At 47.0% G+C, this 27,976-nt stretch overlaps 1 protein-coding gene across 4 annotated transcripts; it reads left to right on the forward strand.

Moving 5' to 3' along the window:
* Positions 1-27,975, forward strand: IGBP1 (immunoglobulin binding protein 1). 4 transcript variants are annotated; one of them, XR_014784891.1, is made up of 7 exons: positions 1-246; positions 711-1,022; positions 16,148-16,343; positions 21,518-21,572; positions 22,773-22,852; positions 23,044-23,156; positions 27,484-27,975. XR_014784891.1 is itself a non-coding variant. In XM_084814285.1 (6 exons), the coding sequence occupies exons 1-6, from the start codon at positions 65-67 to the stop codon at positions 27,630-27,632; spliced, it is 1,032 nt and encodes a 343-aa protein (XP_084670411.1). In that variant the 5' UTR covers positions 1-64; the 3' UTR covers positions 27,633-27,975. The 4 variants fall into 4 exon arrangements, 2 of the variants coding, with proteins under 2 accessions (XP_084670411.1, XP_084670412.1); XR_014784892.1 differs by having other exon boundaries at positions 27,487-27,975; XM_084814285.1 differs by lacking the exon at positions 21,518-21,572.
* The last annotated feature ends 1 nt before the right edge of the window (position 27,976 follows it).

A 27,976-nucleotide genomic window follows, 5' to 3' on the forward strand; every position in this document is an offset into this window, starting at 1 on the left:
CCCGGAAGAAGCTGCCGCGCCGGAAGGCCCGGCGAAGCCCCTCGCCCGCGCGGCCTCCGCTGAGATGGCGGCGCCGGCGCCGGCGCGGCTGCCGGAGCTGCTGGAGGCCGGCTGGCGGCTGCTGGAGGAGGTGGAGAGCGGCGCGGAGCCGTCCTCGGGGGCGCTCGCCGTCCAGCGCAAGGTCCAGCGCGGCATCGGCCTCCTGGAGCGCGCCGCCGGCGCCGTCGCCGAGCTCCAGCTGTTCAGGTGCTGGCGGGCGGGCGGGCGGGCGGGCGGGGCGCGGCCGGGCCCCCGGCCTCAGTCGCGCGGAGCGGGGCGGCCGGAAGGCGCCCTGCCCGCGCCCGGCGCCTCGGCTCGCCGCGCGGCCAGCGGGGAGCGGCTCGGGGCTGCGCCCGCTGGGGACGGCGCAGGGGGGCCCGGCCGGCCGGCCTCTGGCCTCAGCGTGGCCGTGCTTTGCCCGCGCAGCGGCGAGCCGAGGTGCCCAGGGCGCCCGAGTCGTGGAAGAGCGGCCTCCGCCAGCCCCTCGCCCGGGCTCCCCGCCCTCGTCCTCTGCCTGTTGCCCCGAAAGCTGTGCCAGCGCGGCCTGTGCAGTAGCCGCTGCTTCGCGGAGGAGTTCGCGCTGCGGAGCTCAGCCGCGCGTCACTGCGCTCGTTGCGATTGCAGCACCGAGAGTGCCGTGTCAGAGTCGGTCTCCCTTTCTCTGCTTTCAGCCGAAACGAAGATCTGGAGGAGATCGCGTCGGCAGACCTGAGGTTCATGCTGGTGCCTGCCCTGTTGGCAGCCCTCATCTTAAAGCAAGTCAATCACAGCAAGCGGTTGGAGCACGTGGAGAAGGCACGGGCCTCGTTCATGAGCTTCTTGAGAGTCTGCAAGGACTATGGGATGGGTCAGTTTGAACTCCCGCGGGAACCAGATAGCCTGGAGGAAAGTGCGTCTGCTGGGAGCTCATGGAACCCAGCACCAGCATCTGATCAGGTGGCTCTTATTGCCATGGCATCAAACAGGCAGGCAAAAATTGAAAGGTGAGTCTGCAGGCCGTGGGGATTTTGCTCTGCGGACCTATCTGAATACTGGATGGCATAATAGCCAGCCAGTTTTCAAGGAAGACCTAGAACTCTTGAAAGGTTGCCAGGCATGCTCTTGAGTGTAGGTGCCCGTATAGACCAGCTTACTGTGTGCTATATGCTGCTAGTGGGTGCAGAGAGATCTGAATGCAGGGGAACAGTATTATCCAAAGACCTTCTGGGCTTGCACCAACAGAGTGGAATGGGGGGAAGAGTGCAGTTTTTTCTTCTTTCCTGTTACATTTTTTATAAAACAATATTTCTTCCACTGAAACCTGTGGGAGGGAAATGACCTACACCAACCCCAGTGCCGGTGTATATTCTGGGGGCACGTCTGGGGACCAGGAGAGCTTTGGGTCTGCCCAGGATGTGCCTGCCCAAGACATGCCTTTTTGCCTGCAGAAGTTTCTACAGGGTCTGAGGGGGGGATCGAAGGTCCTCCTCTGAGGGTGGACCTCTCTCTCTGCTATCCTGTGCCCCCTGCGACATTCTCTTTGGGACCACAGGATTGCATCCCGATAGTATAATCCTGTACATGCCTACTTAGAAGTAAGTCCCACTGGGTTCAGTGGGGCTTATTCTCAGATAAGCGGGTGTAGGATTGCAGCTTAAGTGATGTTTATGTACTTGGACAGACTTAAATATCAGCAGTTCTCATAAAATATTTTTAAATATTCACTTACATTTTGATATTTTTGAGGATTTTAAAACCCTCAACTATGGTATCTTTCTAGATTGGCTGTCTGAGTTGGGTGTTGGTGGGACTGTTTTGCAGTGGTTCTTCTCATACATTTCCAGAAGATGGTGTTGGGGGATTTCTACTTGGCCCCGTGACATCTTTGCTTCACGGTCCCATAAGAATTCCACTGTTGACTCATTGTATGTGGGGCTGCCTTTGAAGACTGTCCAGAAACTACAGTTGGTGCATATTACACCAGTCCTATTATATTATATCCAACCCTACTATTCTATGATTCTATGATTCCTAAGAACATAAGAGCCATGCTGGATCAGACCAAAGGTCCATCTAGTCCAGCATTTTGTTCACGTAGTGGCCAACCAGCTGTCAACCAGGAATCCACAAGCAAGGCATGAGCACAACAGCACCCTCCCACCCATGTTCCCCAACAACGGATGTACATAGGTTTACTCTCTCTGGTACTGGAGGTAGCACATAGCCAACAAGACTAGTAGCCGTTGATAGTCTTTTCCTCCAGGAATTTGGCTAACCCCCTTTTAAAGCCATCCAAATTCGTGGCCATCACCACATCCTGTGATAGCAAATTCCACAGTTTAACTATGTGCTGTGTGAAGAAGTCCTTTTATCTGTCCTAAACCTCCCACTGATCAGCTTCATTGGATGACCCCGGGTTCTAGTATTTTGAGAGAGGGAGAAAAAAGTCTCCTTATCCATATTCTCCACACCATGCATAATTTTGTACACCTCCATCATGTCTCCCCTTACCCTCCTTTTTTCCAAGCTAAACACTACCACCTGTTGTAATCTTCTCTCACAGGGGAGTTGCTCCAGCCCCTTGATCATTTTAGTTGCCCTTTTCTGCTCTACAATATCTTTTTTTAAGAGTGATGACCAGAACTGTACACAGTATTCCAAGTGTGGTCACACTATAGATTTGTATAAGGGCAGTATGATATTGGCAGTTTTATTTTCAATTCCTTTCTTAATTATACCTAACATGGAGTTTGCCTTTTTTACAGTGGCTGCACACTGGGTTGATGTTTTCATCGAGCTGTCTGCCACAACCCCAAGATCTCTTTCTTGGTCGGTTACTGCCAGCTCAGATCCCATCAGGTTATACTTGAAGTCTGGATGTTTTGCCGCAATGTGCATCAATTTTTGCTTGCTCACGGTGAACTGCATTTGCTATTTAGATGCCCAGTCTCCCAGTTTGGAGAGAGCTTTTGGAGCTCCTCACAATCCTTTTTTGTTTTAACCACCCTAAATAATTTGGTGTCATCGGCAAATTTGGCCACTTCGCTGCTCACTCCTAATTCCAGATCACTTGTGAACAGGTTGAAAAGCATTGGTCCTAGTACAGATCCCTGTGGGACTACACTATTTACTTCCCCCCCATTGGGAGAATTTACCAGTTATTCCTACTCTCTGCTTTCTGTTCTTAACCATTTACTGATCCACAAGAGGGCGTGTCCTCTTATTCCATGACTGCTAAGTTTGCTCAGGAGTCTTTGGTGAGGGACTTTGTCAAAGGCCTTTCAGAAGTCCAAGTAAACAATGTCTACCAGATGTCTACAGTCTGTCTACATGTTTATTGACACTCTCAAAGAACTCTAAAAGGTTAGTGAGACAGGACTTAACTTTGCGTAAGCCGTGTTGATTCTTTTTCAGCAGGGCTTGTCCTATATTCTTACTAATTTTATGTTTAATAATGCCTTCAACCAATTTATCCAGAACAGACATTAAGGTAACCAGCCTGCAATTTCCCAGATCCCCCTGGATCCCTTTTTGAAAATTGGTGTTACATTGGCTATCTTCCAGTCCTGTGGTATAGTGGCTGATCTTAGAGACACGTTGGATATTATGGTTAGAATATCAGCAATTTCATATTTGAGTTCTTTGAGAACTCCAGGATGGATACCATCTGGGCCCAGTGATTTATTTGCTTTCAGTTTATCAGTAAGGTTGAGAACTTCATCTTTCGTCACCACTCTTTGCCTCAGTTCCTCAGACTCCAGATTTGGGCAAGACTTCTGTTTTCTGAAAGAAGCCTTCTTTTCTCTAATAGCTTCCTTGATGCTGCTTGTCAACCATGGTGGCGACCTCTTGGACTCGGTGCCACCTTTCTTAACCTGTGATATACGTTCTAGCTGAGCTTCTATTATTGTGGCTTTGAGTAACCTCCAAGCACTTTGAAGGGATTTAACCCTCTTGACTCCCCCTTTCACCTTTTCTCCAGTTCCCTCATTTTAGAGAAGTTTCCTCTTTTGAAGTCAAATGTGATTATGTTGGACTTCCTGGACAATTTTCCATTTAAATGTATATTAAATCTGATAGCACTGTGGTCACTATTTCCAATTGGTTCAACAACATTTCCATCTCATACTAGGTCCTGGGTGACACCACTTAGGATTAAATCCAAGGTTGCCTCCCCTCTGGTCGATACCATGACCAGCTGTTCTACGGCACAGACATTTAGGGCATCAAGAAATGTAACCTCTTTGTTGTGACTGGAACATGCATTTATCCAGTCAATGTGGGGGGTAATTGAAGTCGCCCATTATTACAACACTTCCTCGTTTGGAGGCCTCCCTCATTGTACTCTGAGCATTTTGGTCTGGGGGCAATAGCACGTTCCTAGCACTAAATTAACTTTGGAGCGTGGTATTGTCACCCACAGCGCTTCTGTGAAAGAGCCTACCCTTTTAGGTCTTCTAGTCTGCTCGACAATATACCCTCTTTGATGTACAGGGCAACACCTCCCCCAGTATGCCCTTCCCTGTCCTTCCTGTAGGATTTATCTCCAGAGATGACCATATCCCATTGATTCTTTCCGTTCCACCAGTTTTCTGTAATGTCCACTATATCCAGGTTCTCCTTTAAAACCAAGCACTCTGACTCTCCCATTTTGGTTCGAAGGCTTCCAGCATTTGCATAGAATCATAGAATAGTAGGGTTGGAAGGGGCCTACAAGGCCATCGAGTCCAACCCCCTGCTCAGTGCAGGAATCCAAGTCAGAGCATCCCTGACAAATGGCTGTCCAGCCTCGTCTTGAAGGCCTCCAGTGTGGGAGAGCCCACCACCTCCCCAGGTAATTGGTTCCATTGCCGTATTGCTCTGACACTCAGGAAGTTTTTCCTGATGTTCAGTCGGAATCTGGCTTCCTGTAACTTGAGCCCATTATTCCGTGTCCTGCACTCTGGGATGATCAAGAAGAGATCCTGGCCTTCCTCTCTGTGACAGCCTTTCAAGTACTTGAAGAGCACTATCATATCTCCCCTCAGTCTTCTCTTCTCAAGGCTAAACATGCCCAGTTCTTTCAGTCTCTCTTCATAGGGCTTTGTTTCCAGTCCCCTGATCATCTTTGTTGCCCTCCTTTGAACCCTCTCCAGCTTGTCTGCATCCTTCTTAAAGTGTGGTGCCCAGAACTGGACACAGTACTCCAGATGAGGCCTAACCAGTGCTGAGTAGAGGGGAACTAGCACTTCCCGGGATTTGGAAGCGATGCTTCTATGAATGCAGCCCAAAATAGCATTTGCCTTTTTTGCAGCCACATCACATTGTTGGCTCATATTCAGCTTGTGATCGACGACAATTCCAAGATCCTTCTCGCTCGTAGTGTGGTTGAGCCACGTATCCCCCATCTTGTAACTGTGCATTTGGTTTCTTTTTCCTAGGTGCAGAACTTGGCATTTGTCCCTATTAAATGCCATTCTGTTGTTTTCTGCCCAGCACTCCAGTCTATCCAGATCACTTTGAATTTTGTTTCTGTCTTCCAAAGTATTAGCTATCCCTCCCAATTTTGTGTCATCTGCAAATTTGATCAGCATTCCCTGCACCTCCTCCTCCAAGTCATTAATAAAAATATTGAAGAGCACTGGGCCCAGGACTGAGCCCTGCGGTACCCCACTCGTTACCTCTCCCCAGCTTGAGAAGGTCCCATTGATAAGCACTCTTTGAGTCCGATTCTGTAGCCAACTGTGGATCCACATGATCGTTGTTTCATCTAGCCCACTTCGAGCTAGTTTGCTCATCAGGATATCATGGGGCACTTTGTCGAAAGCTTTGCTGAAGTCGAGGTATATGATGTCTACAGCATTCCCACGGTCTACAAGGGAGGTGACTTGATCAAAAAATGAGATCAGATTTGTCTGGCAGGACTTGTTTTTGACAAATCCATGTTGGCTTCGAGTAATCACGGCATTGTTGTCAAGGTGCTTCCAGATGGATTGCTTTATGATCTGCTCCAGAATTTTCCCAGGGATTGATGTCAGACTGACTGGTCTGTAGTTCCCAGGTTCCTCCTTTTTACCCTTTTTGAAGATAGGGACAACGTTAGCCCTCCTCCAGTCATCTGGCACTTCCCCGGTCCTCCATGATTTCTCAAAGAGAATAGACAGCGGTTCTGAGAGTTCTTCTGCCAGTTCCTTTATGACTCTAGGATGCAGTTCATCTGGCCCTGGAGATTTGAACTCATTCAAAGTAATGAGGTGTTCCTTGACCATATGCCTGTCGATCTCAAGCTGCAATCCTGCCCCTTCAGCCTGTACTTCGCCTTTGCCAGGGGGGTCATAGACCCTCTTTTGGGAGAAGACTGAGCCAAAGTAGGAATTGAGCACCTCTGCCTTTTCTTTGTCCTCTGTTATCATTTTGCCCTCCTTATTTAATAGCTGAACAACCATTTCTTTCCTCTGCCTTTTACTATGCACGTAGCTGAAGAAAGCCTTTTTGTTGTTTTTAGCATCCCTCGCTAACCTCACCTCGTTCTCCGCTTTAGCCTTCCTGACGCCATCCCTGCAATTCTGTGCTACCTGCCTGTACTCTTCCTTTGTTACTTGGCCTTCTTTCCACTTCCTATATGTGTCCTTTTTTGTTTTCAGGTCATCCCTAAGCTTTTTGTGAAGCCACATTGGCTTCTTCTGTTGTCTTCCACCTTTTCTTCTTGTTGGAATTGTTTGTGATTGTGCCTTGAGAATTTCCTTTTTTAAAAGTTCCCACCCATCTTGGACTCCTTTTCTCGCTAGCATTGCTTGCCATGGGACCTTACTGATCATTGTTCTGAGTTTATGAAAATCAGCTTTCCTAAAATCCAGGGTACGCGTTTGAGTACACTCGGCTTTTGCTTCCCTTAGAACCAAGAACTCAAGTACAACATGGTCGCTTTCCCCCAGAGTTCCTGTAACTGCTACTTTATCCACTAAGTCATCTCTGTTGGTTAGGATCAAGTCAAGGATAGCCGATCCTCTAGTTCCTTCCTCTACTTTCTGTAGGAGGAAGTTATCCGCCACACAAGTCAGGAATTTCCTGGAGGGGCCATGTTTTGCAGAATTTGTCTCCCAACAAATATCGGGGAAATTGAAGTCCCCCATTACTACTACATCATGCTTCCTTAAAACATTGGCTATTTGCTTTTCAAAAGTTTCATCCTTGTCTTCTCCTTGATTGGGTGGCCGGTAGTAGATTCCGACCACCAGGTTCCTTTTATTCTTTGCTCCATTTATTTCAACCCAGATGCTCTCGATGGGGCTACCAAGCTCCTCCTCCTGTATTTCTGTGCAGAGATATGTATTTTTCACATACAGTGCAACCCCGCCTCCCTTTCTGTTCCTCCTGTTCTTTTTGAACAAGTTATATCCTTCAACTGCTGTATTCCAGTCATGAGAGTCATCCCACCAAGTCTCAGTTATACCTATCAGGTCATAATTTCCCTCCTGTATTAAGAGTTCAAGTTCGTTCTGTTTGTTTCCCATACTCTGGGCATTAGTATATAGACATCGAAGACCATGTGCTTCATAGTCTGGCTTTCTTCCTACCTGTGTCTGAAGACTATTATTGGACGCTATCAGAGCTGTTCTCTCCATTGCAGTGCATGCGCCTACGTCCATTGTTACCCCCAACATTACATCTCCCTTCCCCGTAGGATTCAGTTTAAAGCCCTCCTGATGAAGTTCTTCATGCTGTGGCCAAACACATTCTTCCCAGCCTTTGTGAGGTGCAACCCATCCCTAGCCAACAGCCCATCTTCCAGGAAGTATAGCCCGTGGTCCCAGAATCCAAATCTCTCTCGTTGGCACCACCTTCGTAGCCAGTCATTCACCCGGAGTATTTTTCGTTCCCTTTCTATCCCTCTTCTAACTACTGGAAGGATGGATGAGAAAACTATCTGGGCCCCAAAGTTCTTGAGTTTCCTTCCCAAAGCTTCAAAGTCTGACGTGATCTCTTCGTAGCTCCGCTTGGCGGTATCATTTGTTCCCACATGGATGAGAAGAAAGGGATACCTGTCAGTGGGCTTTATGAATGCAGGCAACCTTTCAGTCACGTCTCTAATCTGTCCTCCCGGGAGACAACATACCTGGCGAGTCCACGGGTCTTCGCGACATACTTGGGTCTCGATCCCACGCAGCAAGGAGTCTCCCACTACTACCACTCTTCTCTTCTTCTTCTTGTAGGCCTGGGTTTCATCGCCTCTGTTTGACTGACCTTTAGCCTCTTGCTCACTCTCATGCAGGTTCCCCTGTGATTCTTCCTCTGCAGGCTGTCCTCCAGTCTCATCTGCAAGTACCTGGAATCGGTTCCACAGCTCCACCGCTTCCACGGGTGCAGAGTGTCGTCTAGTTCTTCTTCTCCTAACTGTCACCGTTTTCCAAGGAGTATCCTCTACTCCATTTTTCTTCACCTCAGCATTTCCCACTGCCTCATCTTGCTGTTGCTCTTCAAGCTTCTGGTCTGCCCTTTGCTGCTGTAGTTCCCCCATTCTGTCCAAGAACTCTTCGTGTTCTCTTATTCCCCGGAGGGTTGACAGTCGCCGCTCCAGTCCACTTACTTTTTCCTCCAGCAGCGTGATCAACTTGCACTTGTTGCAGGTGTAGGCCATGTTGTTCTCAGGCAAGAAAACAAACATTGCACACACCTTGCAGGTCACCACCACTGGAGAGTCTTGTCCTTCCATAGCCTCTTTTCCCTTTTTGTGTCTAGCTTTGTGATTGTTCTAGACTAGCCTGTGCCTGCTCCTCTACTCAGTAGAGGTTAAAAGCAGAGTCCCACTGGTGTGGAAGTGTGTGTTACAAGACAAATAAATGAAAAAAAGTTAGTAAAAAAAAATAAAATAAAAAAAAAATAAAAAAAATGTTAGGGGCCTCCCCCTTGACCTCCCCTGCCGAACTCCCCTGGCCAACTCCTGTTTGCTCCCCCTGTTTGCTCCCCCTGTTTGCTCCCCCTGTTCGCTCGCTCTGTTCGCTCGCTCTCTGGGAGCTTGCCTGCTTCTGTAGTCCCTGGACCAGCTGGAGCAGCTTGCTCTGCTCTGCTCTGCTCAGCTGGGAGGCGGGAAACAGACACGTATACACGGTGTCCCTCCCCAGAGGCCTCTGGCCTGTGCATCTTTTGCTATGGGACTTTGGCCCCTTTAATTGGCTCTTATGTTCTACCATGTACTCCTGGCCTATTTCCTCCCTTTCTACATTTGGGCAAACAAAAATATTTTGATCTTCATCCCTTTGGGATGATGTAACCCAAACTGGATGGTTCCCAGCTCCTGTTGGCTTTCCTCCAGGGTTTAGTTTAAAAGTTGCTCTGCCACCCTTTTTATGTTTAGCACCAGCAGTCTGGTTCAAGTGGAATCCTTCCCTCTTGTACAGGCCCAGTTCCAAAGTGCCTAACAAATCTGAACCCCTCCTCCTTGCACCACCGTCTCACCCACACATTGAGACTCCTCAGCTTCGCCTGTCTAGCTGGCCCTGCATGTGGAACAGTTAGCATTTCAGAGAAAGCCACCTTGGCGGTCCTGGATTTCAATCTCCTACAGAGCAACCTAAATTTGGCTTGCAGGACCTCACGACTACGTTTCTCTACATCGTTGGTACCAACGTGGACCACAACCACTGACTCCACCCCAGCACTATCTGGTAGGCTATCTAGATGGTGCGTGATATCTGCAACCTTCACACCAGGCAAGCAGTTCATCATATAGTCTACACACCCATCACAAACCCAGCTGTCTATGTGTCTAATACAATACTTTATTGCTTAAAGCCATAGGCCACCACAACGTACATTAAAAAGAGAGAGAGAGAGAAAAAACAGTACAGTCACATATTTGTATATACATAAATTCATACATCCAACAGAATCATCCCTAGTAGGCTGTTTGGGCTTTGGCACGTATTTTCCTTGCTGCCAAGGCAAATTTTGCTACCTGGGCAGTGGTGAAAGCATCAGTGCCAGAAAGAAGGACACATATCTGTTCTAAAGGTGTTCTATTTAGGAGGCTCTGGGAAATAATGGCAAGAAATTTATGCCTGGGATGGCCATAGAGAGGGCATCTTGGTAAGTAATGAGAGACATCCTCAACCTCCCCAGACCCACAGATACAGAGTCTCTGATGGACTGGGGTATTGTCAGATCTTCCCTCCAAGAAGGCAGAAGGCATGCATTGTAGACGCAATGCTGTAGATGATTTCCGTAAGTGAGGCACAGTCAGAGTTGTAAAGTAACTCTCCAGACATAATGACATCTTATATAATGGGTACCAGCAAGAGTAAGGCATTTGTGAGATTGTAACCAAATCCATCCAATTAGAATAAAGATAATTTTTTTCTTTAAGCCTCTTGCTTTACTCTATCAGAAGGGAAAGAAGGAAAGGACTCAGTATCAATTCCATACGCTTGCAACATAGGTTTGGTCAGGTTTACCCAAGACTTTTGGGATGGGGTCTGAAGTTGCTCTTGAAAGCATTTTTTTGGAAGGCGGGAATCACTCATATGGGTCAACTTGAGTCAATACAAAGCGAGAGCAGTGTAAATAGATGTTTTAACTGAAATCAATCCTACTTCTGCCCTTAGAAGGGCCCCAGGTGTACTCCGGGGGACAGTTAAGAGAGATCTCATAAAAGAGTTCTGAACCACCTCAAAAATAGAGGCATTCGTGTATCCCCATACCTTAGCCCCATATGTCAGCTGTGAAATTACCTTCTTCTGAAATATCTCAACTGCAGGGGCAACCAAACTTCCCCCTTGTGATCGAGAGAACTGAAGGAGTGATTGAGTAGACTGGGATGATTTCAGCTTAATTACATCTAGATGTTGTCTCCATGAAAGTCGGGCGCTGAAATTAAGGCCCAAATATCTAAAGTTGTTCATTTGTTCAATGGATTCATTGTCCAACTTCCACATATGTGTTTTCCTTTTCTTCCCAAATACTACAATTTTAGTCTTAGCATAGTTAATAGACAAATGCTCTCTTGTGCAAAATGTACTCAACTTTCTCAAAAGCCTTCACATACCAATTAACGTAGTGGAAATCATTGCGATATCATCCGCATATAGGAGGACTGAGAGTTTAACATCCTGAATAGAAGCTGGGAAGCATGCCAAATCACTCAGTTCGATCTAATGATCGAATCTCCCACTACCACGAGCCCCCCTCCCCCCAGAGGCACATTCTTGGTGTTAGTATATTTGTTCGTCTTCCAAGGACTGGGTCCCGTCTAAGGGACCATTTCCCTCTTCCTCAGAATGACACCCTCCTTCCCCGAGACCCTCATTCTCCATGACAGCAGGGGAGCATCACCCTGGGATTGGGACACAGCTAATAGGTCCCTGAAGGTCTCATCTGCCACCCTCTCTGCCTGTCTTAGCTTCTTCAGGTCAGCAACCTTGGCTTAAAGGGAATGAACTTGTTCCCTGAGAGCCAAGAGCACATTACACCGAGCACCACCCACGGCTTCCATCCAGCAGGCAGATAGGCGTACATGTGGCACTCGGTGCAGTACGCTGGATAGCCCCCACCCCCCTGCTGGCTTTCTACCTTCATAACGTTTTTTAAAAAAAATTGGGTGTGTTTTCCCTGGAAAATTTAGTTGTTTACTGTGAGAAGGTGGGTTAATTATTTATAGTTATTCATTTGCAGTTACATACTATGAGTAGCCCCTTCATGGATCACTGCCTTGTTGTGGCGAAGGGGCTTGCGTAACTCAGTGAAGCCATAAGCTATGCCGTGCAGGGCCACCCAAGACAGACAGGTCATGGCGGAGAGTTCTGACAAAATGTGGTCCACTGGAGAAGGAAATGGCAACGCACTCCAGTATTCTTGCCAAGAAAACCCCATGGAACGTATCACAAGGCTAAAAGAGATGACGCCGGAAGATGAGCCCCTCAGGTCGGAAGGTGTCCAATATACTACTGGGGAAGAGCAGAGGGAATTTCCAAGTAGCGCCAGAAAGAGTGAAGCGGCTGGGCCAAAGCCGAAAGGACACACAGCTGTGGATGTGTCTGGTGGTGAAAAGAAAATCCGATGCTGTAAAGAACAATATTGTTTAGGAACCTGGAATGTCAGATCAATGAATCAAGGTAAGCTGGAGGTGGTCAAACATGAGATGGCAAGATTGAACATCGACATCTTGGGAATCAGCGAACTAAAATGGACAGGCATGGGCGAATTTAATTCAGGTGACCATCGTATCTACTACTGTGGGCAAGAATTCCGTAGAAGAAATGGAGTAGCACTCATAGTCAACAAAAGGGTGGGAAAAGCAGTACTGGGGTACAATCTCAAAAACGACAATGATCTGGGTACGAATCCAAGGCAAAGCATTCAACATCACAGTAGTTCAAGTCTGCGCCCCAACCACTGATGCTGAAGAAGCTGAGGTTGATCGGTTCTGTGAAGACCTACAACACCTCCTAGAACTAACACCAAAAAAAGATGTCCTCTTCATCATAGGGGATTGGAATGCTAAAGTAGGAAGTCAAGAAATCACTGGGATAACAGGCAAGCATGGCCTTGGTGTACAAAATGAAGCAGGACAAAGGCTAATAGAGTTTTGCCAAGAGAACACGCTGATCATAGCAAACACTCTTTTCCAGCAGCACAAGAGGCAACTCTACACATGGACATCACCAGATGGTCAATATCGAAATCAGATTGATTATGTCCTTTGCAGCCAAAGATGGAGAAGCTCCATACAGTCAGTCAAAACAAGACCTGGAGCTGACTGTGGCTCGGATCATGAGCTTCTTGTTGCAAAATTTCGGCTTACATTGAAGAACATAGGGAAAACCACTAAACCATTCAGGTATGACCTGAATCATAGCCCTTATGAATATACAGTGGAGGTGAGGAATAGATTTAAGGGATTAGACCTGATAGACAGAGTGCCTGAGGAACTATGGACGGAGGTCTGTAACATTGTTCAGGAAGCAGCAACAAAATCCATCCCAAAGAAAAAGAAATGCAAGAAAGCCAAGTGGCTGTCTGATGAGGCTTTACAAGTAGCTGAGGAAAGAAGGGAAGCGAAAAGCAAGGGAGAAAGGGGAAGATACATCCAACTGAATGGAGAGTTCCAGGGAATAGCAAGGAGAGACAAGAAGGCCTTCTTAAATGAAAAATGCAAAGAAATCGAGGAAAACAATAGAATGGGAAAGACTAGAGATCTCTTCAAGAAAATCGGAGATCTCAAGGGAACGTTTTGTGCAAAGACGGGCATGATAAAGGACAAAGAAGGCAGGGACCTAACAGAAGCAGATGAGATTAAGAAGAGGTGGAAAGAATACACAGAAGAACTATACAGGAAAGAACTGAATGTCCCTGATAGCCATGATAGTGCGGTCACTGAACTTGAGCCGGACATCCTCGAGAGTGAAGTCAAGTGGGCCTTAGGAAGCATTAGTAACAACAAAGCTAGCGGAGATGACAGTATTCCAGCTGAGCTATTTAAAATCCTAAAAGATGATGCTGTTAAAGTGCTGCACTCAATATGCCAACAAATTTGGAACATTCAACAGTGGCCGCAAGACTGGAAAAGGTCAGTTTACATTCCCATTCCAAAGGAGGGCAATGCCAAAGAGTGTTCAAACTACCGTACAGTTGCGCTCATTTCACATGCCAGCAAGGTTATGCTCAAAATCCTACAAGCTAGGCTTCAGCAGCATGTGAACTGAGAACTACATGGGTTTCGAAGTGGCAGAGGAACTAGAGATCATATCTAAAGAGCCTCTTGTTGAGGGTGAAAGTGGAGAGTGCAAAAGCTGGTTTGAAACTCAACATTAAAAAAACGAAGATCATGGCATCTGGCCCCATCACTTCCTGGCATATAGAAAGGGAAGAAATGGAAGCAGTGACAGATTTTACTTTCTTGGGCTCCGAGATCACCGCACATGGTGACTGTAGCCATGACATTAAAAGATGCTCCTTGGGAGGAAAGCTATGGCAAACCTAGACAGCATAGTAAGAAGCAGAGACATCACCTTGCCGACAAAGGTTCGTATAATCAAAGCTATGGTTTTCCCAGTAGCAACGTATGGCTGTGAGAGCTGGACTATAAGGAAGGCTGAGCGCCGAAGAACCGATGCTGTCGAAATGTGGTGCTGGAGAAGACTCTTACGAGTCCCCTGGACTGCAAGGAGGTCAAATCAGTCCATCCTAAAGGAAATCAACCCTGAGTGCTCATTGGAAGGACAGATACTGAAGCTGAAGCTCAAATATTTTGGCCACCTAATGCGAAGAGAAAACTCCCTGGAAAAGACCCTGATGCTGGGAAAGATTGAAGGCAAAAGGAGAAGGGGACGGCAGAGGATGACACGGCTAGATAGCATCACCGATGCAATGAATATGAATTTGTGCACACTCTGGGAGAGAGCGCAGGACAGGAAGGCCTGGTGTGCTGTGGTCCATGGGGTCACGAAGAGTCGGACATGACTTAATGACTGAACAACAACAACTATGAGCAGGGAGGGAAGAGTTTACTGCCCTTGCTTCCTTGCCCTGTTGCTATACTTGCACAGTTGCTTAACTTGTTTGCTTAGGTCCATGGGGCTGAGATGCTTCGTCACTGGGGCTCCTCATGCTCGGAGAGCTGGGTCCCTTGAAAGTGTGCCTCCTCGTATAGATAGGCCCAACTGCTACTGCAGTGAATCTGATTGGAGGGCCTTGTTTGAAAAGCAAGGGAGGCTGTGTATAAACTTCTGATCAGCATTAGCTTTCAGTGGCTGGGAATGTAGGTCAGTTGGCCATCCAGGGAGCGGTGATTCCTATTTATGGAGGAGAACTGTTAACAATAGTGAATGGGAGACCTAGTGAGGGGAGATCCTCTATTCACTGGGTCCTTGGAGGGTAGGTGATTTGGGAAGGCTGTGGCTTGCAAGGTCTGGATCCTTTTACAGTGTGTTTTTTAGAACTTAATTGATATGCTAAACTCTTAAACTTGCTTTATTTAATGAACTGCTCTTTAAGGCCTAAAGCCTGAGCCTAAACTGAGCTCAAACTGAAGCTAGCCTGCACTTTTTCCTGCTTTAAGCAGAGTCTTGTTCTCCCTTTCTAAGCTTGGGCTTTGTTTAAAATATGCATCTGAGGTTCTTTTCAACTACTCAGGCGTCTTTGTTAATGCAAAGCCTGTAAGTTCTTGTTGGATCCCCCCTCCCCCCTGATACTTAGCTTCTCTTGTAAGTTTTTAAGGAGTTAACCCTCTGGGATTTAGCTGTGCCCTTGTTTTGGCTTCAGCTGCTGTTTATCCATTTTAAATGATTACCTGAGGTACTTTAATAGATAATTAAGTAATTTCACTTACCTTTCCATGGCACAGTTGCTTAACTCGCTGGTTTGCTGACACCTCTTCCCTGGGGCTGAGAAGCTTCGTCCCTGGGGCTTCTTGCGCTTGGAGCTGGCTCCCAGGATTCTTCCGAGCCCAGTCCAAAGTGCTGGTTTGATCTAGAAAACCCACCAGTGCTTGCGGCCTCAAAGTCTGATGGAACACCTCCTTCCCTCTGTGGGTCCCACTAAGCAGAGGAGGAGCGTATACTCTGTGCCCCCTCGTGCTGAAGCTCAGAGGATGGCTGCTGGAGAGAGGGCCTTCTTCGTGGTAATCCCAGCCTTGATATTGATGAGACACACAATAGGGCCTCTCCGGACATTAATATTCTGGCAGACTCACATGGGAGAAGGTGCCCCTTAAAATATTCTTTAAAGCTGTTTAGAGCTTGAAAGGGTACCTTGAATTGGGTCTGGAGATGCTGAAGCCAGTTAAGTTATTGTGATGGGAGACTGGCATGCTCCCTATAGCCAGCCCTGGTCTGTAGACTGTAGTTTCACTCTTATGGAGGTATAGGTTTAACTTTAAAGCCCCTTTGAGAGCCCTCTTTTGGGGCTATACAGAGGGATATAAACTTTAACAGTAAAGCTGAAGGATATGAAATAAAACAGTTGGCGATCACAGAGTATTTCCTGGGAAGGTTGCAGGAGAAGCAAGATGTCTGCCTTTATTGCATAGACTAGGACTATTTTGTTTCCCTAATATTCATAACGATGCTTTCAGATACTTTGTTTTCTTATTCCAGATGGCCCAGGTTGTGGATGTAGGGAGCTGTGTGAGACCTCCTCTTTTCCTTTCCCAAAACAGATACAAGCAGAAGAAAGAGGTGGAGAACCGGCTGGCTTCCTTGAAATCCTCTGTTGACAGTGGCCACGCAGAGGAGGAGCAAATACGGGAATTCTACTTACTACAAATCAAAAAGTGGATCGCCACAAGCCTGGAAGAAATTGAGAGCATCGATCAAGAAATAATGATCCTGAGGCGGCGGGATGCTCTCAAGCAGGTGAGAGAGTGAGATGGGCCTTACAAGATCAGATGGATTATCCGCCCTTGTGTGATTTAGCTAAATAACTCTTTGTGAGCTAGCACTGTTTCTGGACTGGACCACTTCAGACTGCAGGTGGTAGATTGTAGCTGAAATTATTTCTAAACACAATGTAATATTGTAATAGGGATATAAAATTTTCTAAAATGTTGAGTCCATGGGGAAAATGTTTAATTCTTTCTGTAAGATTCCCAGTCTAGTTATTTCTCCCATTTCTTATTAAAATTATTGATCCAATGTATCTTTTACTGATAGAAATTTAGGGACGTTCCATGTCATGCTCAGTTTCCCAACATGTGAGTAGAGCCACCATATCATAACATGGGGGCAAAATGCATTTTGACAGTTTGCGTTTTGTTCTCTAGAGTCCTGTGTTTCTGGGCTTGTTCTGGTTAGATGCTGTAGCAGTCAATTAATGTAGTTCTATAACACACATGTGGGAGAAATGCTAGGTTATCCCACCGCTGTCATCACATGCGACGGGACCATGTGTGGGTAACCCCATCTATGTTTGTTTCTTTTTTAAAAAATGCTGAGGCTTGGGTCTGTGGAACCCACCGCTACGGTTTTGAACAAAATTCCCCACTAGACCTCAACATTAGGGAAAGCTGCCTCAGCTGTAAAACCCTTAACCACTGCCACCAAGATAAACCCACCTAAAATAATCTAAATTCCTGTGCCTGGTTCCTATGGTGTAGGCATGGGACTAACACCACCTCTAGAGACAGTCTTTCGACAGGAACAAAAATAAGATGTATTATGTATAGCTAGGTTTTCTCATGAAGTTATGGTTGATATATTAAATTTTAAAGTGTAGTTTATTCAGACAAAAATTACAAACTCACTGAGTTTACTTTTAAATGTTTGTAATTTTAGTGATAATTTTATGAGTAAACCAAGTTACCCCTTTATGGATCACTGCCTTGTTGTGGCGAAGGGGCTTGCGTAACTCAGTGAAGCCATAAGCTATGCTGTGCAGGGCCACCCAAGACGGACAGGTCATGGCGGAGAGTTCTGACAAAATGTGGTCCACTGGAGAAGGAAATGGCAACCCATTCCAGTATTCTTGCCAAGAAAACCCCATGGAACGTATCACAAGGCTAAAGGATATGATGCCGGAAGATGAGCCCCTCAGGTCGGAGAAGTGTCCAATATACTACCGGGGAAGAGCAGAGGGAATTTCCAAGTAGCACCAGAAAGAGTGAAGTGGCTGGGTGTCCAAAAGGACACTCCACTGTGGATGTGTCTGGTGGTGAAAAGAAAATCCGATGCTGTAAAGAACAATATTGTTTAGGAACCTGGAATGTAAGATCAATGAATCAAGGTATGCTGGAGGTGGTCAAACATGAGATGGCAAGATTGAACATCGACATCTTGGGAATCAGCAAACTAAAATGGACAAGCATGGGCGAATTTAATTCAGGTGACCATCATATCTACTACTGTGGGCAAGAATCCCTTAGAAGAAATGGAGTAACACTCATAGTCAACAAAAGGGTGGGAAAAGCAGTACTGGGGTACAAGCTCAAAAACGACAAAATGATCCCAGTACAAATCCAAGGCAAAGCATTCAACGTCACAGTAGTTCAAGTCTATGCCCCAACCACTGAGGCCGAAGAAGCTGAGGTTGATCGGTTCTATGAAGACCTACAACACCTTCTAGAACTAACACCAAAAAAAGATGTCCTCTTCATCATAGGGGATTGGAATGCTAAAGTAGGAAGTCAAGAATAGCAGGCAAGCATGGCCTTGGTGTACAAAATGAAGCAGGACAAAGGCTAATAGAGTTTTGCCAAGAGAACATGCTGATCATAGCAAACATTCTTTTCCAGCAGCACAAGAGGCAACTCTATACATGGATATCACCAGATGGTCAATATCGAAATCAGACTGATTATGTACTTTGCAGCCAAAGATGGAGAAGCTCTATACAGTCAGTAAAAACAAGACCTGGAGCTGACTGTGGCTCAGATCATGAGCTTCTTGTTGCAAAATTTCGGCTTACCTTGAAGAACGTAGGGAAAACCACTAAACCATTCAGGTGTGACCTAAATCATAGCCCTTATGAATATACAGTGGAGGTGAGGCATAGATTTAAGGGATTAGACCTGATAGACAGAGTGCCTGAGGAACTATGGACGGAGTTCCGTAACATTGTTCAGGAGGCAGCAACTCAATCCATCCCAAAGAAAAAGAAATGAAAGAAAGCCAAGTGGCTGTCTGAGGAGGCTTTACCAGTAGCTGAGGAAAGAAGGGAAGCGAAATGCAAGGGAGAAAGGGGAAGATATATCCAACTGAATGCAGAGTTCCAGAGAACAGCAAGGAGAAACAAGAAGGCCTTCTTAAATGAACAATGCAAAGAAATCTAGGAAAACGATAGAATGGGAAAGACTAGAGATCTTTTCAAGAAAATCGGAGATCTCAAGGGAACGTTTTGTGCAAAGACGGGCATGATAAAGGACAAAGAAGGCAGGGACCTAACAGAAGCAGATGAGATTAAGAAGAGGTGGAAAGAATGCACAGAAGAACTATACAGGAAAGATCTGAATGTCCCTGATAGCCATGATAGTGCGGTCACTGAACTTGAGCCGGACATCCTAGAGAGTGAAGACAAGTGGGCCTTAGGAAGCATTAGTAACAACAAAGCTAGCGGAGATTACAGTATTCCAGCTGAGCTATTTAAATCCTAAAAGATGATGCTGTTAAAGTGCCGCACTCAATATGCCAACAAATTTGGAACACTCAACAGTGGCCACAAGACTGGAAAAGGTCAGTTTACATTCCCATTCCAAAGAAGGGCAATGCCAAAGAGTGTTCAAACTACCGTACAATTGCGCTCATTTCACATGCCAGCAAGGTTATGCTCAAAATCCTACAAGCTAGGCTTCAGCAGCATGTGAACCGAGAACTACCGGAAGTACAAGCTGGGTTTCGAAGAGGCAGAGGAACTAGAGATCAAATCGCCAACATTTGCTGGATCAAGGAGAAAGCAAGAGAATTCCAGAAAAAGTCTATTTCTGCTTCATTGACTACGCTAAAGCCTTTGATTGTGTGGCTCACAACAAAGTGTGGCAAATTCTTAAAGAGATGGGAGTACCAGACCACCTTACCTGTCTCCTGAGAAACCTGTATGAGGGTCAAGAAGCAACAGTAAGAACCAGACATGGAACAACCAATTGGTTCAAAATTGGGAAAGGAATACGACAAGGCTGCATATTGTCGCCCTGCTTATTTAATTTATATGCAGAGTACGTCATGAGAAATGCCAGGTTGGATGAATCACAGGTTAGAATTAAGATTGCCAGGAGAATTATCAACAACCTCAGATACGCAGACGATACCAACCTAACGGCAGAAAGCAAAGAGGATCTGAAGAGCCTCTTGTTGAGGGTGAAAGTGGAGAGTGCAAAAGCTGGTTTGAAACTCAACATTGAAAAAACGAAGATCATGGCATCTGGCCCCATCACTTCCTGGCATATGGAAGGGGAAGAAATGGAAGGAGTGACAAATTGTACTTTCTTGGGCTCCAAGATCACCACAGATGGTGACTGTAGCCATGAAATTAAAAGACGCTTGCTCCTTGGGAGGAAAGCTATGGCATACCTGGACAGCATAGTAAGAAGCAGAGACATCACCTTGCCGACAAAGGTTCATATAATCAAAACTATGGTTTTCCCAGTAGTAACCTATGGCTGTGAGAGCTGGACTATAAGGAAGGCTGAGCGCCGAAGAATCGATGCTTTGAAACTGTGGTGCTGGAGAAGTCTCTTACGAGTCCCCTGGACTGCAAGGAGGTCAAATCAGTCCATCCTAAAGGAAATCAACCCTGAGTGCTCATTGGAAGGACAGATACTGAAGCTGAAGCTCAAATATTTTGGCCACCTAATGTGAAGAGAAAAGTCACTGGAAAAGCCCCTGATGTTGGGAAAAATTGAAGGCAAAAGGAGGAGGGGACGGCAGAGGATAAGATGGCTAGATAGCATCACCGATGCAATGAATATGAACTTGAGCACACTCCGGGAGCGAGCGCAGGACAGGAAGGCCTGGTGTGCTATGGTCCATGGGGTCACGAAGAGTCGGACATGACTTAACGACTGAACAACAACAACAAACCAAGTTATACATAATAACCTAACATTTCTAAAGTAACAAATTAATTTTAGATCTGTAAAGGAGTGCTAAAAAACACTATTGCATATTTTTCATTTTTTTCCAGAATATGTTTTTTCAGGGGGGAATGCTTTTTTTAATGGCTTCAAAATTTCCAGAAATGTTACATCTCTAACTGCAGGCCCCAGTGACTGGACCCCCGCAACCCCAACCCCCATATTTCTTGCAGCTTTTGTGTGTGGAAGTCAGGGTAGGTTTATTTAAAACAAGTCAATTTAAATTACTGATTTAGAACATTTTTGGTATCAGCAAGAAAAACGGTAAGTTAAATTACTGATTTAAATCATGCTACCCATTGACTGGTTTCAGATGACAGATCGTGGCTTGTTGTGGGTTATTTATATATACAACCCCCGCTCAGGTTGTCATGTTGTGCGAACAGCACGAGCATGAGTTATGTGAGGGTTAAACAGCCTAAAAATAGACCACGGGTTATATGAGCATAACCCATGCTTGCTGGGTTCACATGACATGATAACCCTCAAGCGGGGGTTGCATATTCAAAATGGCAGCCGCAGCCTCACCATGGGATTAACTAACCCAAAGTGGGCTGTCGTGTGAACAGCCCCAGGGAAGCGTTTTCATGTATTTTCTGAGCAATGGTGCAAATATAATCACCAAGCTTTGTTGTTAATTACCACTAAATAGACTGTTATTTACTCTGTTACATTCTTAAAGGCAGACTTTGCAACTCTTTGTCTCACTGTATATATTTTGCATGCTTTCCATTTTTACTTATAGAACGAATGGCTTTCAAATATTCCCATATAAGTCTTTCTTATGATGAGCACCCTTGACAGTTTGAGGTTAACAGCACAATCCTATACATGTCTCCTCAGAAATAAGTTTCATTGAGTTCAGTGAAGCTTACTCTCAGGCAAGTGATTATAGAATAGCATCTTAAGTATGGGAATACAGGTGGATGCAGACTAGATAATTTTGTCTTCTCTTTTTCTTTCCAGTGTTGCGCCTTCCTCCTGCACTGTCTTGGCCCAGCCTCACCCACACACAAATTAAGTAGGAAACTCATATGAAATGCCCACAACTGCTAGGTTATAGCAAGGTTTGATAGTTACTGGGCAGACTAAAACCATTTATTTTCTTCAGGTGAAAATGAAATACCTGTGTATGGTAGGTGGAGTGTAAATATTCATGATTAGATTAGATTAGTTCATCATTTGGAAAGTAAAGCCTCCTTTAATCTGATGTATCTGGGAGAGGCACTGATTCAGTGTGCAGGTTAACTGTATGGCTAACATGTTTATATCCAGATTATTTACTGTTCACCTAGTTGTTATTTAAAAGAAACTTAGCATTTACATTAAAAATTAAACAATCTGATTTAAAAAAATTAAAAATCTGATTTTCTACTTTTTTTAAACATTAGTTTTTATCTGCTGTATTTTCTTCCTGTCTTAAATAACTCCTCTGCCTGCCTTGGCCCAGCTCCACCACCACATAAGCACAGAACAACGACAATCCTCTTTCACCCGTGTCTTTGCACATATGACTTCAGTCAGAGAATAAGCCTCCCAAGGCGGCTCATTGCTGTAAGCTGCCTCGGGAGAGCTCTGAAAAGTGGCCAAGAAATATTAAAAAAACAAACAAGCCAGAGAGCCACTGTGGTGGGCTGGGACTCAGGAGACCCTGGTTCTAGTCACCACTCAGCCATGAAGCTCACTGGGTGACCTTGGGCCAGTCAATTCCTCTCAGCCTAGCCTACCTCACAGGGTTGTTGTGAGGATAAAATGGAGAGGAGGAAGACCAAGTTAAGCTGCCTTGGATTCTTTGCAAAAGGGAAAAAGGCAGGATATAAATGTAATGATAAATGAACAAGCCAAGTCTGAGAAACCAGCAGCCCAGAACTGGTAGGAAGGTAAAGCTGGTAGTTAGGCAGGGCAGAGCCATTTTCATGAGATGAAAATTTAAAATGAATGTTCATGTTTGATGGAATTTCCTGCTAATGTGTGAGTGTGACACAGCCATTAGTTCATTTTTATGAGACTGTAAATGTAAGTTTATCATGTTTAAGATTATACTTAATCATGACTGTTATTTTTTAAATGAGTGAGGATTTTTTTTATTTTTAAGCAATGATTTCAGTGAAGAACTTTGTGTTTGTTTTAAAAGTCATCAATCTTATCTACCCTGGTATGAGAGTGGATGATACTGAGAGATGCTGCTGTTCCTCATCCTGTTCCTTTTCCTCCCCTCTAGGGTTCAATCCTGCGGCCTTCTCATCCACCCAGGCCTCCAGTGAAACCCTTCATCCTTACCCGGGATGCTGCCCAGGCAAAGTATGCTGCTGTGTTGTTGTGGGTGGGGGAACAGGCAGGGCTGGTCTCCTTCGGGGTGCGTTGTTGCTGCAGCAGTCCTGGGGACCACCCTGCATTGCCCCCCTCTCTAGAAGCTGGGCTCTGCCTCTGGCCCTGCAGGCTTCTCTGCATTTGCACGGCATTGCAGTGCTGCCCTGGCTTTCTTTTTGTAGGGTGTTTGGTGCTGGCTACCCTAGCCTGGCGACCATGACAGTGGATGATTGGTATGAGCAGCACCAGAAGCAAGGAGCCATGCCTGATCAGGGCATCTCGCAAGAAGCCTCAGGTATTTGAGGGGAGGAGGATGGCAAGGTGTGTGCGTATGAATCTCAAGCCCGCATAGAAGGGCTTGCAATGGGTCTCGGAGACCACAACTTTTAGCTGAATATTTAGACACTCTTCTGGCTGGATGCTGTCCTCCCCCCCCCCCCCCACACACACACCAAGTCTGCCTGCTGCTTTCACAACCAAACCCCAAAGTAATGGCAGCATTCCCAGGTGGGCTCTTGGCGAAATTTGGTGTCCACTTATTGTGGTGACGACCAAAGGCATAGGTGGTTGTTAAGAATGTGTGAATGATCGGTCTCTGGCTATGTCTACAAAGGCCTCATCCCTCTGAATGCCAGATTCTGAGTTCCAAGGGTGATAGCTCTGTTTATGAGTGGCCAAAAACATCTGGCTGGCTGCTCTTCAGAACAGAATGTTGGACTGTAGGGACCTGGACAATCCAAAGGCTTCATCTTGCCCACAAATCACAGGGTGCCATGTGGCATTTATCTCTCCTTCTGCATCCAAAGGGGCACCTCAGGCCAGGTGCACACAGATGCCCAGGTGGCTTCTTAGGCCTGGCCCCATGCACAGGCCAGGAAATTCCTGGCAGTGGGATCCAGCAACTGATCAGTTGATTTCCCCCCATGGTTGCACTTCTTCTGTGGGGAGAGAAGCAGTGCAAGGGCAAGAGGAACCAGCCGTGGATTTCTTGGAGGCCCAGCATCACATCCCTGGAGGCGAGAGGACTAGGCCTGTATGATGCTGCTTAAAGGCCAAGGCCTGGGAAACAGATAGCTCTGAACAGGGCCCTCTGCTCCTCAAGCCATGTATTGATTTCTGCATCCCAAGGGTTCAGGGCAAGTGAATTGCATCAGTTTCATTGGTCAAATTCTACCATATCATAGTCTACCCTCTCCCTGGCCACCCCAAAATTACCTTGCACCACTTCTGGAAACCCACAAGCACAAACTTTAGTGAATCTGTAGGAGAAGGGAACTACTACCTCTGCACCGCTGCTGGACCTGATTTTATGCATAGATTGACTGGGAGCGCTCTGTAGATCTATCCTCCGTGTCACAATGGACCTCAGTGGTGGTCTCAAGTTATGCTGAGCACAAGCTGTTTCTTTATTCAAATTTAAATACTGCTTTCCTCAGAGGTATCAAGCAGTGAACATAAAAATACAATGGCATCAAAACAACAATAAATGCAACAATACAAACAATACAAATTAACCAGCAATAAAGCCACACGCTCTGCTGCGTGCTACAAGCCATCACTGATTGGGTCGTACTTCAGGGAAAGCCTTTGTAAAGAGATGATTTCTTAAGAAGGCCTCAGAACTGTGGGAGCCTGTCCAGTGTCAACTGGTGAAGTGTTCCAGAGGGTGGGTGCTGCACCACTAAGCGCTCCACCGCACGTGCGCCTGAGGCGAACCTAAGGAGCCACACGGCACACTCAGGAGTGCTTCCTCCGAAGAGCACAGAATTCGGAAAGTGTCCGAACGCCAGAACCGTGGGGGCCGAGCTAGTCAGTTGGAAACGCGCTCCAGAGGGTGTGTGCCGCAACACGAAATGCCCTACTGCGCGTGCGCCTGAGGCGAACCTCAGGGGCCTTGTAGTATCCTCAAAAGTGCTCAGACAGCACTGTAGGGGGTGAGGCGGCCCCTCAGGTCACTTGGTCCCAAGGTGTTTAGGGCGTTCTAGGTTAGCAGCAGCGCCTTGACCTTGGCCTGGTAGCTCACTGGCAGCCGATGCAGTTCTTTCAGCAAGGGAGTAGCTTGCTGTTGGAAGGAGGCCCTGTTTAGCAGCCTTGCACCAGCCGCAGCTTTCAGGCCAAGCCCCAAAGTGGCCCCATATGGAGCACGGTCCAGTAATCCAGTCTTCAGGTTACCAGGGCCTGTATCCCTGTGGCTAAGCTACCACAGTCCAGGCGCTCCTAGCCACTGAAGCCGCTTGAGCCCCACATGACAAAGATGGACCTAGGAGTGCCCCTAAACTATGCACCAGCTCCCTCGGGGGGAATGTAACCCCCATCCAGAACAGGCCTATTTCCTGGACCTGTGACCCACCTACCCACAGTGCTGCCAACTTGCCAGGGTTCAGGCTAAGTTTATTGGCCCGCACCCAGCCACTGTGGCACCCAGTTACTGTTCCAGAGCTTTCCTGGCCATAGTGGATTCCAGTGTTATAGAGAAATAAGAGATGGGTGTCATCTGCATACTGATAGCACTTTGCTCCAGATCCCCCGATGATGGCCCCGTGGCTTCATATAGATATTGAAGAGCATTGAGGATAAAATAGCGCCCTGCGGCACAGGTGCCACGGCGCTGAGGCGCACTCCACCGACGCCACTCTCTGAGACTGGCCGTGTACATAGGAATGGAGCCACTGCGGTGCATTGCATTGCCCCATTACCCACCCTACAAAGCTGATCTAAGAGGATACCATGGTCGAGCAGAGAGAGTGAGTTAGAGGAGCAAGGTTGCACTCCCTCTATCTCTGTCTCTCAATAAAGGCCATCCAGCAGAGTGACCAAGGCCAGTTCAGTCCCAAAAGTAGGCCTGGAGCCAGACTGGAAAAGGTCTATGTCATCCAAGAAAGGCCTGGAGTTTCCTTGCCACAACTCTGCCAATAACCTTACCTCAAAATGGCATGTTTCCACACAGCCTTGGATGCAGGGTGGGCCTTTTCAGGAGTGGTCACGTTACGGCCACCTGTAAAGCATCAGGCACTGCTCCGTCACACCGCAATCCGTTAACCGCACCCTGGACCCACCCAGCCAAGCCGTGCCCGCCAGTGTGAGCTGGCCCGGGGCGGGGGGGCTCGCGAGGGCACGCGCTTGGTTGCCTGGCTGCAAGCCCTTGGTCCGCGTCATCAGTCTCCTGAAATTGAGCCCACAAAATGTGGCTGGATGGGGCGTCAGACACCCCACGTGGGTCTGCCAAGCAGCAGCATCGAAGTTGCTTTGGAGCCGGAGGACTCCATCCTCAAAGCGCGGTGAAGAAGCATCACAGGGAGCCTTCGAGGGCTCTGAAGGAGCCGCCCCTGGGGCTGGCACCCTCCAAGCGCCGCTGAAGAGCTCCGCTGAGCGGCTGCCGCAGGGATCGCCGAGCGCTCGGGAGGAATAGGGCACCCAGCGCATGCTGAGGAGTGGCAGACGTGTTCTGCATGGGAGACCAGACCGGCGTTCCCCGCGGCTGCATGCTGCGCGCCCCATGCTGCCTGTGCAGCTCAAGGCAGGGCCCAAGCGCAGTGTGCGGAAGGCGCCCGTCCCGGTTGCTGGCCAGGGCAAGACGCTAAAGGCCGTGAAGCCAGCTGGGGTAGACAGTCCCGGGCTAAGGGGACCGTTGGCCTGAGGCGGTGCAGCGTGTGTGGCTGGGCTCAGGTGGCACAGCTCAACCGTGGTTTCACATTGTGCTTGAACCCGAGATTGCCCACAAACTGTGATTTGCTTGGGGCCAACGAGGTAGGATCAGAAATCGCAGGCTGAAGCTGCTTTGCAAACTGCAGCTTGCGCTAACTCTGGCTTGTCATTACTTCAGAATCCACAGACGTTTGACAAGCTCTGGTTAGGGCCACTGCTCTGCCTCATGCACCATGGAGGCAGCAGTGAACGTATGACGCTAAATCATGAGGAGATGGGACACAGAAGCGGGCAAGCAGCACAAGCCATGTTTTGCCTGTTGTGTGCCCGGAAGGTCAAACAGTACTGAGCACAAACTGATTTTTGAACAAGACCTATGTTTTTTTAAATTGGAAGAGGGAGGTGGCTATGTTGCCATTTTTGTGGCTTAATGGTTGGAAGCTGCCCAGGGGAGCAAGAGGGTGAGAATTTCAGGAAAAAACATCAAGCGTATGCTGCTATGGGGTCCTTGTTTTGCTGAATGTTAAATGAGTGTAATACGTTTTAAAGGTAATAGAATAGAAATGGGAAAATAAATAATAATAAAATGTATCTGGACATTCAAAGGAATTATTTCACTGGGAGGTGCCACTGGTCATTGGGGCAACCAGAAATTTAATTCTGGCAACCAGTTGCGAAATGACCTAGCCCAGCCAGAATTTGTGGCTCATTACTCTTGCTCATCTCAATGCTGATACAGTTATTGCCTCCTTTCCACAACCAAACCTCCCTCATGTGCACACCCAGCAGGTTTTGCAGTGCAGTAGGGCTCTGCATACCAGTGAGAAGAAAATATAAAGATAGCAGGAAACACATGGCCAAATCTCAACTGTGTCACTGTACTCATATTTTTATCGATTGATTTGCTTACTAAATGTATGCACTATAAACTGCAACACAACAGTGTTCTCAGTGCAATTGTTATTTTTGGCTTATAGCAGGTGCAGAAGAGGAGCAGAAAGAACAAAAAGAAAAGAAAGCAGAGGAGGAGGAGGGGGAAGACGAAGTGGTGTGGAAAGCGCGGGAATGGGATGAATGGAAGGACCTGCACCCAAGGGGTTATGGCAACCGGAAGAATATGGGCTGATGGGCATCCCAGAGATGAGCCTGTGACCCTCCCCAGCGATGTGTGAAGAAGCTGCACATACTGTGGGCTTCCTGTCCCAAAGGGTGAGGGGTGAACAAGACAAGGTTTATCATTATGGGTTGTGTCAAATGCCAGGCATGACTCTTGTGTGTCAGGAATGCAGAATGGAATGCAGCAACAGTTTCATCACATGAAGGCCTTGCAGGGAGTTTGGTTTTCCTGGTATCTCCCTTTCCTAAAGTAGTACTTGTGAGCTGGATGGATGTCCATTTGGAAGTGCTTTGGTGGCTTTAACTTATTTATTTAAAGAAGTGAAATAAAATGCCTTTGTTGGTTCATCTTAC

Source organism: Heloderma suspectum, chromosome 9, assembly GCF_057233095.1.
Source record: "Heloderma suspectum isolate Gila_16-S chromosome 9, 16-S_ref, whole genome shotgun sequence".
Lineage (NCBI taxonomy): Eukaryota > Metazoa > Chordata > Lepidosauria > Squamata > Helodermatidae > Heloderma > Heloderma suspectum.